Below are 13,792 nucleotides of genomic sequence, written 5' to 3' on the forward strand. Positions count from 1 at the left end.
AAGTACCAGCACAGGGCTTTACTGAGCCAGTCCTGGTTGTGGAAAAGCAGGGGATAAAATGAGTAGGGGTCCCCTGTAATTTCCATAACCAGCACAGGACTCTTTCTAGCAGGGGGGTACTGCCAAAGCCAGGGAAAACCTTTCACCGGTTTCCCCGGCCAAAGCATTATGCCTGACCGCTAGTCAACCCAGGCCGGGGATCCCTGGGGAGGTGGGGACCCCACCAATAAAGGGGCCCCGCTATCCAGGGCACCCCAGACCTAGGTCGGATAGCCCAGGGCTATCCCCGAAACACCCCTGGCCGGTGGGTGCCGGGTTGATAGTGTAAATGTGTTGTGTAAAATAAAAGTTCTAATATTGTCTTTAGCTGTGGTGCTACACTTCCCAGCAAACTTCCACCACATGCTGGTACTTGGAGAACCAGCATGCGGGGCATTATGGGCCTGCTGGTGCCTGTAGTTCCACAGCCAAATAAATATTTAAATAAAGACAAAACACACCGTGAAAGTCCAATTTTATTTAAACACACATGCACACTCACACTAACTGACACACATACTCACCTAGTATCCCTGATGACATCGTGTCCCCTTGTCCAGTAGGATTCCTTAGGGGTACCTGTAATAAAAAATCCATACTCACCTCTCCTATGTGATGTTCATGTCCTCTTTGGTCCCTAATTCCCTGCAGCTGTTTATTAGTGTCTGGCTTTTGGATGAAATACAGACAAACCTTCAAGTTTAGCTGTGTACCGGGCTGTAACAAGAACTGTGAGCGCTCTGTGCTGGCCCCTCCCCCTTTGCGTATGACATCTCGCATAAGGTGGCAGGGCCGCGACACCCGGAACTGCAGCAGACGCTAAAGGCGGCATTGCTGCAGCTATACTGGCTGCAGGTTGCTGTTCCGGGGATGTGGGGTGTCGATGGTGCCGCCCACAGAGCCCCGTGCTCTGTGCAGATGCACCGGTCGCACACCCCTAGTTACGGTCCTGGTTGTGTCTATGAAAAGACTTTTATGAAAAGTCCAAATTTTGTAAACCCACTAATGTGCCAGAAATGAAAATAAAATGGAGCTCCCCCTCAATATGGCATTCACCAAGGCATCAGAAGTGCACTCCTACTGGTCCACAAATTCAATTCCTAAAATGCCAGTATATTCTGATACCCAAATCATGTTAAAATATTTTTAGATGATTTTTATTATTGATATTTATAGTGCTAGCATGTTACATTTTGCTTTAAATTGGGATCACAGTAATAAAATCATACTGGGTATTAACAGACAGACAGGGAGGAAAGAGAGCCCTGCTCACAAGCTTACAATCTATAGGGAAATATGAATTTGATACAGGAAGTTTAGTTCTACATATAGAAAGTGCTTAGTGATCTGTTGGATTCAGTCATTCAGCAATGTTGGCAGCAATTTTTGTCTTGGAATCAGAAGGTTGTTTGATTATTGAAGAATACATGTAAAAGTTGTTATACAGTAACTGTGTAGAGGGCAGGTAATTTGGTAGAGTAGTTTAGGGCGATTAAGTGGGTGGTTCTGGAATTTTATAAGCTTGCCTGAAGAGGTGAGTTTTCAGTGACCGGTTGAAGGTTTGGAGGCTAGAGGAAAGTCTTGTATGTGCGAGTGAGGTAATTCCACAGAGTGGGTGCAGCCTAGAAAACATCCTGTAGCCAGGCATGGGAGCAGGTAATTAATATGGATGAAAGACCCAGATCAGGGGGCATGATGAGGTATAGTTTTGGTCAATAGAAGAGATGTTTGTTAGTGTAGTCTTGTTTGTGGCCTTTTATGTTGGTAAAATAATTTTATATTGGATTCGATAAAATACAGGCAGCCAATATAAGAACTGACAGAGAAGATCAGCATGAGAAGAATGTTTTGCATGGAAAATCAGTTTAACTGCTACATTCAAATTAGATTATAGGAGTAAAAGCCTGTTCAGGGGAAGACCAGCGAGGAAACAAATTCTATAGTCAGGATAATGAGTGCATGAATTGAAGATTTTGCAGTGTGTTGTGTGAGATATGTGTGTATTCTGGAAATATGCTTTGGACAGATGTAACAGAATTTGTAAACAGATTGAATTTGCGGAAATAAGGACAGTGTACTTGAAGGATAGGGTTATTGTTGTGTTGTCAACAGAGATGTCAAGTGGGTAAATTCTGCTGACTGGTGGGAATATTGTAAGCTCTGTTTTCAACAGATTGGTTTGAGGTGGCGAGAGAACAACCAACATGAAATGGCAGAAAGACAGTCGGTAACATTGGTAATTTTTGTATTTTAACATTAACACCATCTTTATGGTATAGCTCATAACATGTAGGGGTCTATTCATTATTGAGGGCCATAGGAAGGAGTGTGGCTCCAGGAACCAACTTCATCTGAAGATGGTGTAGGTTCTTGCAGTTAAACTGGCAGCCACATCAGGCCCCTAGTAATTAAAGGGCCCATTACGTAAAAAATGCAGAAACTAAGTGGCATGTGTAACCGGCACTTAAATGATGGTGAAAAGGCCCTTAATCAGGTACAATAGGAAACCATACCTCACATAGCAAGGAAACTTTAAAATCGCTATATATCAAGCAGATAATATCTGTATGAGTTTTAAGCACAAGGCAGTAGACAAATGAAACATATTTCCTTGATACCACCCCCCTATATATATTCCAAGTTTTGAGTCTTCCCAGAAAAAAATGTAGGGCTTGGTCAAAATAAAGTATAATACAGAATACACAATCCAGTACTCAGAGTAAAACGCTGCTTTCAAGTGTACCAGACAATGTTACAGTATTCAGCGCAAGTAACAGCTTTTTTAAATTCTTCAAATGTTTGTCCTCATTTGGTGTCACAAACGCTTTCCCAAAAGTTTCAGCAAAAATTCTGAAAATGAACAATTTCAATGTATTAATACATTATGTCAAAATTGTGGGCTGAAAATATTTCCAACAAATGACGTTAATATTTTACAATAAATCTAGTTTTATTTGTCAGTCTTGGAAAATGATAAAGTAGATTTGAGTATTTACTGACAAAGCATAAAGGTACAGTATAAGTCAGCAATTTTACTTTAAGCTTCATATATCTACAGCTGTTTCTGTTCTCTGTAATTGTATTTTGAGTTCTTTATTTAATATTTAAATATGCAATTTTTTAGAATATTCTTCATCATTAACTTGAGGTGTAACTTTTTTTTCTTTTTTTTTGTTTCTGGACAATAATATATAAGAATATTCCCACATACATTGAACCCCCCCCAAAAAACAGCTCATTGTTTCTGTACCACACAAGGTACAATCAGTAAGTGAATCACATGGTATTCTCTTATATATAGTAGATGTAGCTACATACAAGTCAGGGTGTGTTTCAGCAATGTCCCTTGTGGTTGGGTATGGGATGCCGGCGCTCTGGATCCCGGCTGTCAGAATCCCAATGCCGGCATCCCGACAGGGCTAGGATACTGACACTTGTCGGTCAGTATCATAACCCTCCCCCTCTCCCTACCCCTCCTTCCCTGGTGCCAAAAACTATCCAGCCCCCTAGTGCCTAACCCTAACCCTCCCCCTAACCCCAGTACTTATCATTGGGATGCGGGTGCCGGGATTCCGACAGGTGTCGGGATTCCAGCACCTGCATCCTGACTCTCCGCATATTGACCGGATCCCGCCCCTGAAAAATGCAACTCTGAAATTGTGATCAAACTTACATTTCCATTTTTTTGTTTATTATCAACAAATATGAGCAAAAACAGAGGTTTACAACTTTACTGTATCCTTACATGAATACTTTGAGAGACACCTGTTTTACTTAGTGTGGGTTTTTGGAAGTGAAGTTGTTGCCCATAGCAACCAATCAGATTCTACTTATCTAACTAGAACCTGATTGGTTGCTATGGGCAACAACTCCACTTTCAAAAATCCGCACCTTAGTAAATATACCCCATGAAGTTGTCCTGGAGTTGTTGCTAATGTTCTGGTACTTTAGAGCCTATAGCAAAAAGGAGAGGGGGGGGGGGGGGCACACTATAAGCACTAAGAATACAAATGATCAAAATATCTATAATAGCCTGCAATAATTAACATGGTTTTAAATGTAAGGTTTCTTAGTACATGTTTGGCCAAAGATGTTTGCCCACCTACCACGTCACGGTGAACCTTATACAGGTGGGTCCCTAACATCTCTAATACTAACACACTAATTAATTATCTAGGTCTTACCTATCATAGAGCCCATTAGATGTAATGCAATGCAAGGACCCATACCAGTTAAAATCACCTGGGGCAGGCATTTAAAACCATTACATTTAAAACCATGTCAATTATTGCAGTCTATTATAGATATTTTGATCATTTGTATTCTTAGTGCTTATAGTGTGCACCTGCTCCCCCCCCCCCCTCTCCTTTTTGCTGTAGAACTACTGGTCTCAGCATGGTAGCACCTATTATCATGTTTAATATTAGGATGTGCAGCCAGCCCCTCACACTTTAGAGCCTATGTAAGCATTGGGGCTGATTCTGTTTCAGACGCAATCGCAATTGTCCTTGCATCTCTTGCTGCAGTAATATCTGCGACTTTATGCTAATACTACTACAAAGCCCTTCTTGGTGTACATCAGTGCGTCTGGATGTGCAAGGACTGAGGCATCCACTTGCAGCATATATACGCACCTTCCTTCACACCATTGAAACCTGCACCAGCTCTATGGTAGGTGCCGTTTCTCCATCTCAAAATGCCCTCTTTTGTGAGAGATAAAGATTCTGTTCACAACCACTTTCAGCGGCACTCCTGCAAAGCGTTCAGTAGCTTGGCCCCAGCAGCTAATGCCATCTTCAGATATCAATAGCCACTGTAGTTTATCGGCTACATCCCCTGAGGATGCTGCGGGGAGCTGTAAGGGCAGTGGTGTGATAGTCTGAAGCATCCAAAGGACGCTCTAGGTGGCACTGCTACATATATTCTGGCTGCAGGTTGCCATTCTAGGCAGCCTGCTAGCCAGATGTGACTAGCAGAAAAAAGCTCAGAGGGCCAGACCATATGATTCTGCGGGCCTTATACTGCCCCCTGGCCTGAGGTTCCCCATCCCTGAGGTAATGAAGTTATAAAACTGACATGTTTGGTCTTGGCATCTGTAATCAAATGATGTTTGTGAAGTGTGACATAGACTTTGACTTCTGGAGAATGCGAAGAATACTCTGAAGATAATCACATGCAACTCCCCAGGCTTCCCAGGTTGCGCTGTAGTGCAGTATACATTAATGAAAAGTTTTCAGCAGTAAATTACATGGTCATGTGGCAGTCAAGAACTTACCTCAATACCATATTGGGACAGCTGGATAGCTAACAAGCCTCTTTACTTAAACTGTGCTGCTGCCGCCAACATGGAATGAATTAGGTCTTCATTTTATATCCCAGCTGCCAACTGCATGGAGCCCCTCAACTTATGGTGCACTAGACTGCAGTCTAATCATCCTAATGGTTGATCAGGCAGTGCCAGTGATGTCCGTTTGCACATTCACTTACGGATGTTGACCCATGCGCAGTACCGGCGTTTGGGGCAGAAGTAGGAATTAAAGTGATCATATATGTGTGCTGTTTTTGGAGCCTCTGTCCAGGTGTCTTAGGAATGATATATTCCTGCGAATAAAGAATCCCTTCATATCTCTGTATCAATACTTCCCGGGTATTAGTTCTGCTCTCTCACCCTTCAGGTGTTGTGAGAGGATATTAACAGGTTTAATAACAACAGTTGTGATACATACAGGACCTCATTCAGACCCGCTCGCTAGTGCTGTGCGCTCGCAAGTGGCCCGATAGTTTGCGTACGTGCATGTGCACGCTTCATTCTGCGCGTGCGTGAACTACTCTGTGCGATCGCATCCCGCTCGTTCGCCCAGCAAAGACAGCCCAGTGAAATGAGTGACAGAAGAGGCCGTTTGTGGATGGTAACAGGGGTAGAACACTAATAACGGGGGTGTGGAGGTGCGAACGCAGGCGTGCCTCTGTGTTTCAATGCCGTTTTTAAGCTGTGCATAATTAACAGTCAGCGTCATAGTACACGTCACATGCCTGTTTTTTACACTGAAGTCCTCGCAGTGCTTGTGGCAGGGTAAGGCAACCACAAGCGCTGCATTCGCTACCGATGGTGCTCGATGTACCAATGTTTTAATACACTTCCTGGAGATGACGTGCGCTAGTGGGCGTCTCAACATACGCTTATGGGTGTCTGCATACACATAGCAATCGCTCGCACAGCCAAAGTGGGTGTGCTTATGCCTTGGCAAGCGATCGCTTCCCATGTCGTCACTTTGAAAAATTTGCATAGGCTGGATGCGAGCGATCGCATCTAGCAAGCGGGTCTGAATCAGGTCCCCAGTACATAACACAATGCAGTACATTATTTTAATGTAATGTAGAGCAATAGGCTCCAAGCTATGTCTAATGATGAACCAAGAAACCTTTCTCTTCCAACACCAACACATTCGTAGTTGCAAGCAGCTTCACTTAATAAAACTTGCTTCTACTATTTTTTCCTGCACAGTTCTTAGTTGTAATTAACTGAATAAGTCATTCTCCTTGCTCCACCTGTACAAGCTCATAAAGCACTTTCATTTATTTAAATATAAAGAGTTTAACATGCGTTATCAGTTGCTTGTCTCATGGCTTTGTCTCACTAATGCTTTGTGCACCTCAGATTCCTGTCTCTGAAGTTCCAACATAAAATCCCAGGCACTCCCAGCAGGCTGGTAGTAACTCTGCTAAGTATGGCTCTCTGGGCTGTCTTTGAGTTGTCTTTACTCCCCTCTATATCCTGTGGGTTAATTGTGGGCATGAATCACTACTTGCAGCCACACTAATGGGCACGCCAAGCTTACATTCTTCTCTGATTCTGACTTCAGAGTTTCTCAAAGGCCCAAATAAAAGCCATATTCTCCTGACACAGTCACATGTTCTGCCCCGCCCCTTTGTAACACTAACAAGCGCCTCTGGTAATGGGATTATCTAGTCCTTATAAGGCCAACGATCCCACATCACTTACAGTAGCTTCACCTATGAGGCTTTTGCAACATCACTGCTCACCCATGCACCTAATGACCAATGTTCTCTCTCACCTATGTTGTAACGCTTATCTTCACATTTGTACTTTGGTAGGAGGACACAATCTAATGCAAAATTATTTGATTGTGTACTAGCCTGGTTTTGCCTTCATATATAATTTATTAATTTCCTATTCATTATCCAAACATCCAACTTTGGTTTTAACTTTGGTTTAACTTTCCAACATACTGTACCTAGGTTCACCTTCAGTGTTGTCATTTCCATAATTGAAACCCTCAATAGACACCTGGAGAAATGTCAATTAGGTTGACCAATTTTCTATACAATAGCAAATCTAAGTTAAACAATTTATGTTCACAACTGCAGTAAAGTATCTATTGTGTATCCTTAATCTGTGTGAGTGAAATTGCTGTTAGATTTTGCGCAAACTGAGTTTAGTGTCAGAACAGGCAATTGTGTTATATAATTTAGTCAATATATTCTGCAGTATGGTGCGTTTGGCGAAGATCTGGGTGCACCCAGTTGGTAAAAATTCTGTTTGTAAAACGAAAAACTATTGTGGCTAAAAGCAAAACAAGGTGAATGTTTTGCAGTTTAGAAGTTTTGCTCATCTGTAGTGTCTTTTAGTACTGTGCATCCCATATATCTCTCACCACACATCTAAATTCAACTGACAGAAATGATTACAGCTTGTGAGTAATAATGCAGAGCTGACTGCCTCTAACAGAGATGACATTACAGCTATTTTCCTTATTCCTTTCACAGGCAGTAATAGGCCCCTCTCCAAAGAGTCATCTTTCTTCTGGAAGACCGGTTATTAATCTTTGAGCAGTATATTTCCATATAATTTTGGACACTAATTTTCTCACTCTAGTATTACGGAACCCAGAATTTGTGTCAGTTCTAATGCAGTGCAGCATGCCAGAATATGAAAAGCCATAATTACCGCTGCTGCCATTTGAAATGCTAACCAGACACTGACATTTTGAAATCTGACCAACTTCTTTGTAATCCAGAAATTAGCTGGAAAGATGTGAGAGTTGAATTACAATTTTGAGACACTGTTAACATTGCGTAATCTATTATTATCAGATATTGGTTCACGGGGATCAGATATGCAGTGAAATTGTTGTATGATGTAGTTTGCAAACCTTTTTTCTTTGCAACCAAACTGTGTTATAGGCTGTATCATTCTTTTTAACTATTAAATCAATTTATAAAATGACATACTGTAATTGTCACCTATGTAGGCAGGCAAAATGTTGTTTCATGGTTAACAAATGTCATTGATTTAGTTATCTGTGCACTCTGTGACCTGCTTGTGAATAATTTCCTGCTTCCTTTGATTGAAACGTGACTTCGATTTGTTCCTGCCAGTCTTGAGCTAATATCAGAGGAAAGATTAATGATGATGCTTTGCCAGCTAAACCTCTTCAGATCAAAGATTAGGTTAATCAGTTCTCCTCAGAGAAGGGGCTAGCATTTTATTATGGTACTATTGCTCAGAGAAGCTACAACGCCTATTCCTTGCTATTATTTTCATTATAGTGTGTTTCACTAAGCTCTTAGCCAAGTGGGAGAAAAAGAAAAACCTGTAGCCAGTGAGATTATCGCAGCTGAGAGTGTTGATCTTGTTGACCTCTCCACTCATGTGATTGTGTTAGTTACAGTAGGTCAAGATGGCAAGTTATTGGGGCAGCAATGCTCACAGTATTCTCTGTTTTGTTTGGCATTCCTGAATTGCGGGCCTCAAAAGAGATGGTGTTTGTGCAAGAATGGTGCATTGTCATAGTTTGAAAGCAGGAAGCCACAATCTGAAATTTAGATATTAGAGCAGGGTTTCAAAAAGCTCAATATAGTGATATTAAGCTTCTGTCAATCTGGTGCAGAAAATTTGAGGTTTTATATGTTATTCTATATGAACTGTCGTCATACAACTAATTAGTTTTAAGTTTGTCTCATTGGACATGGTCTGTTTTCAAATTTTCAGGTTGATAGGTGATGTACTGCAACACTTTGTAAATTGTAATGACATTAAAAGTGACTAGTGTAGATAAAATGTCATCAAGCCCAAGGCTTAATCTACGGAAGACAACCTAAGGGGTCTATTTAGTAGTTGTGGTGATGAGTTTGATGCATGCGCAGTGGAACTGAAAGGGCAGATCTAGGGGGAGATTTACTAAGGGAAAGTTTTAAATGCAGTTTGTCGCCCCATATATCACCTTTAAGACTTCACAGACTCAACAGGTGTATTATAGTGGAGGCTGCCATCTTGTATGTATAATCACAAATAATAATAATAATGTTGTTGTTGTTGGTATTACCTTTATGTTATATTTTTACTGAGAGGTAGAAGTCTGTTTTATTGTTTAAGATAGATAGGCACACTTAAAATTGCCAAGGCACACCATCTGGCAATGCGGATTGCACCACCTATAAAAAAAAACATACATACAGGTTGAGTCTCCCTTATCCAAATATTCCAAAATATGGAATATTCCGAAATATGGAATATTTTTAGCATGACTGAGATAGTGAAAACTTAGATTTTTTGATGGTTCAATGTACACAAACTTTGTTTACGGCACAAAATTATTAAAAATAAATTATAAAATGACCTATAGGCTGTGTGTATAAGGTGTATATGAAACAAATGAAATTCATGTATGTACACAAATTTTGTTTGAGCCACAAAATTATTGAAAATATTGTATTAAATTACCTTCAGGCTGTGTGTATAAGGTGTATATAAATCATAAATGCATTCTGTGTTTAGATTTCGGCCCTATTCCTAAGACATTTCAATATGGGATGCAATTATTCCAAAATACGGAATATTCCGATATCCAAAATACCCCTGGTCCCAACCATTTTGAATATGGGAGACTCAACCTGTATTGGCTCCCACATAAAAAAACACACACATCGGCCTCCACAGAAATAAAACACACCCCTAATTGGCATCCACAGGAATAAAACACACTACATTGGCCTCCACAGGAATAACACACACTACATTGGCCTCCACAGGAATAAAACACACACATCGGCCTCCACAGATATAAAACACACTACATTGGCCTCCACAGGAATAAAACACACTACATTGGCCTTCACAGGAATAAAACACACTACATTGGCCTCCACAGGAATAATACAGGCTACGTTGGCTTCCACAGGAATAAAACACACTACATTGGCCTCCACAGGAATAATACACGCTACATTGGCCTCCACAGGAATAAAACACACTACATTGGCCTCTACAGGAATAAAACACACTACATTGGCCTCCACAGGAATAATACACAGTACATTGGCCTATACAAGAATAATACACTCTACATTGGACTCCACAGGAGTAAAACACACTACATTGGCCTCTACAGGAATAAAATGCACATTGTTCTCCACAAAAAAAAATCACATTGGCACCCACAGAAAAAAAAAATTACACTCATTGGCCCCTACATATTGGTAGCTCAGAAGGCTCACTGTCGTCCAGGTCCTGTCCCTCTGGCTCGGGTTGCTCTTGCTCGGTCACACTCAGTGACAGAACTACTGTAAGCGCAGAGCTGTAAGCAGAGTATGGGCAGGTTGGCTGGCCAGTGGACATGCTGGCGGGTTGGCGGATGTGTGGGTGGGTTGGCTGGTGGATGTGCAGGCGGGTTGGCTGGCAAATGTGCAGGCGGGCTGACTGGAGTGCATGCAGATGGGCAACACGGCGTGTGTGAACTATGATTGATGTCACACAGCAGCGTCTCCATAGGTCAAGCGCTGGGTGCACCTGAGCCTCTCATAAGTGCCCAGCAGCTGCATGGGCCCGCAGTACGTCAAATATGCACTGGCCCTCGCGGAACACTTGACAACCGCTCGTGGCACACTAGTTGAAAAAACGCTGCTGTAGATAAATAGATTCTTTTTTGATATGAACATTTTGCATGTGTGAATTGTAATTTGTTTTACTTGAATTTACTTGTTGTCTTTCAGGACAAGAACTGGTAGGCACAGATGAAGATCAGCAGCGTAACCTAGAGGACAGAGCAGTAATCACTGCGATACAGAATTGCTGGCTAACCCAATTGTCAGAAGATAGTGCACATCTTTTAAGGTCTTTTGTGGCTGCTGAATGGCCAAATGCAGTAAATTCCCTGAATACCTCACATGGCAATAACATGGTTGCCAATAATTTGGGTAAGTGTTGCATTAGTTACAAAATAAGCAATATTACAGGTTGAGTCTACCATATCCAAATATTCCGAAATACAGTTCAATGTACACAAACTTTGTTTAAGGCACAAAATTATTAAAACTATTGTATAAAATTACCTTCATGCTTTGTATATAAGGTGTATATGAAATATAAATGAATTTCATGTATGTACATAAACTTTGTTTAAGGCACAAAATCATTTAAAATATTGTATACAATGACCTGCATGCTGTGTGTATAAGATGTATATAATACATAAACAGATTCTGTGTTTAGACTTGGGTCCCATTGCCAAGATATCTCATTATGGTATGCAAATATTCCAAAATATGTAATATTCCGATATCCAAAATACACCTGGTCCCAATAATTTTGGATATGGGAGACTCAACCTGTGTTTAGATTACATTTTCCTGCATATATGCTAGTAATATATCTTGAATGAACAAGTACTAGCACATTTTTGCTATAATAAGACAAATAAATAAACCTCCTGGTGCTATCCAGTAATAACTAATTTCATGGTTATCAGCAGCTAGCCTCTGGTAAACTCTGTTGGGTTTAAATATAAGAATAGACCAAACAAGCGCAGTGAGTCATATTGCACTAATGTATTATTTATATGAAAACAGTGTTTGCTAAATCTATTAAACTTTTACACATATTCACTTTAAGTCAACTGTACATATGTATATAAAAAATATAAATGCCCAAATCACCTTCCAGTGTAGTGTTTAGGTGTATGTCTTCCATATGCTACAAAAACTCTGGCCATCACTTGCTACTATTTGTGCTGCCTCTGTGCTTAGCAGATAATCTTACTGAATACTGTTAATGTCAGCTTAACTCTCTAATAATGTTTTTTTACCTTAGCTCTTTGGCCTAGTCTTACATGATCTAGTTACTACTACTCTCTACTCTAATATTCAATTTCTGCTCCCATCTTATCTCCACTTTTTCAAAGCTCTATAATATATTTTTGTTGTGCTGACACTTTACCTCTTCCTTACCATGACCATGTTGTCTTCAACTCCTCCCTTCACTCAGTTTCTACCTGATTTTTTGTTCTGCCCTCTGACTCCACCTCTATCATTTCCCCCTGGTCTCCTCCACCTCCTCCTTCTCTCTCTGCCTTCCTCCCCCCTCTACCCCCATTACTCCATTTTCTTTCTCTTATACCCCCCAAGGATCCTAATACCCCACTGGTAATCTCTCCTCCCTCACTTATCACCCTGTCACTTTGCCCCACATTCATTCACATCTCCTTAACTTCCCTCCCTGCCCACTTCCTACAGGGTCCCCTCCTAGCACAGGAGCACGCATGATCCCTACACTCTATTCATCTCGGTCTCGCAAAGTATTCTCATCTCCACGCTATAGCAACCCTGATAATCTCATTCACATCTCTCTTATCAACTCTGTCACTCTATCCTGTGCCCTCTGGAATGCCAGATCAGTCTGTAACAAACTGGCCCCCACCCATGACCTTTTCATCTCCAACTCCCTGAATCTCCTTTCCATTACTGAAACCTGGATTTTACCCTCTGACACCACTTCTCCTGCAGCTCTCTCTTATGGGGGCCTCACGTTCTCCCACACCCCCAGGCCTGGGGGTCACCATGGCGGTGGTGTTGGGGTCCTTCTATCCCCTGGTTACTCATACCAGCATATACCATAAGAACCGTCCCTTACATTCTCCACATTTGAAGTTCATGCTATATGCCTCTTCCAACCAGTACACCTCAGAGTAGCTGTCATCTACCGTCCCCCTGATCCTCCCTCCAAGTTCCTTGACAACTTTGCTTCCTGGCTCACTCACTTTCTCTCTTCAGACCTTCCCTCTATTATCCTCGGTGACTTCAATATTCCTCTTGATATCCCCACAGAATCTTCTGCCTCCAAACTTCCTCATTTGGACTCTCCCAATGGACCTCCTCACCCTCCCATGCGAGTGGGCATTTGCTTGATCTGGTATTCACTCACCGTTGTGATATTTCTGCCTACTCCAACTCCCCATTCCCCCTCTCTGACCATCACCTCCTCTCTTTTAACCTATCCCTCTCTCCTTCCCCTCCACTACCTCTGAAAGCCACCATCACTAAGCGTAACATTGAAGCTATCGACACTGCTTTCTTTTCTTCCCTGCTTGACTCACTTCTCTCCCTTATCCTCTCTTTCTCCTGTGCTGAACAAGCTGCTTTCCTATACAATGCCTCCCTTACTTCTGCTCTTGACTCCGGCGATCACTACTCACCCTCGCAAATCCACAAATCAACCCTGGCATTCCAAATGCACCAGATACCTGCAAAAATGTTCACAAACTGCCGAGCGACAGTGGAGAAGATCACGCTCTCAGGCAGATTTTCTCCATTTCAAATGCATGCTGTCATCCTACAGTGCTGCCCTTTCCCTCTCTAAACAGTCATATTTCAAGATCTGTCCTCAAATCCCCAGCGTCTTTTTTCCACCTTCAACTCCCTCCTCTGCCCACCCCCTCCTCGTCTCCCCTCCTTGCTC

General features: G+C 41.7%; 1 protein-coding gene across 1 annotated transcript in view; it reads left to right on the forward strand.

Moving 5' to 3' along the window:
* LOC148507539 (uncharacterized) overlaps positions 1 to 13,792 on the forward strand; it is a 662,982-nt gene that overhangs the window by 211,927 nt on the left and 437,263 nt on the right. The window contains exon 47 of the mRNA XM_088445856.1: positions 11,053 to 11,256. Within this exon, the coding sequence (XP_088301982.1) occupies positions 11,053 to 11,256 (204 nt within the window). The remainder of the gene's footprint in view (positions 1 to 11,052; positions 11,257 to 13,792) is intronic.

The sequence above is a fragment of the Taudactylus pleione genome, unplaced genomic scaffold (assembly GCF_031769625.1).
Source record: "Taudactylus pleione unplaced genomic scaffold, aTauple2 ptg000391l, whole genome shotgun sequence".
Classification (NCBI taxonomy): domain Eukaryota; kingdom Metazoa; phylum Chordata; class Amphibia; order Anura; family Myobatrachidae; genus Taudactylus; species Taudactylus pleione.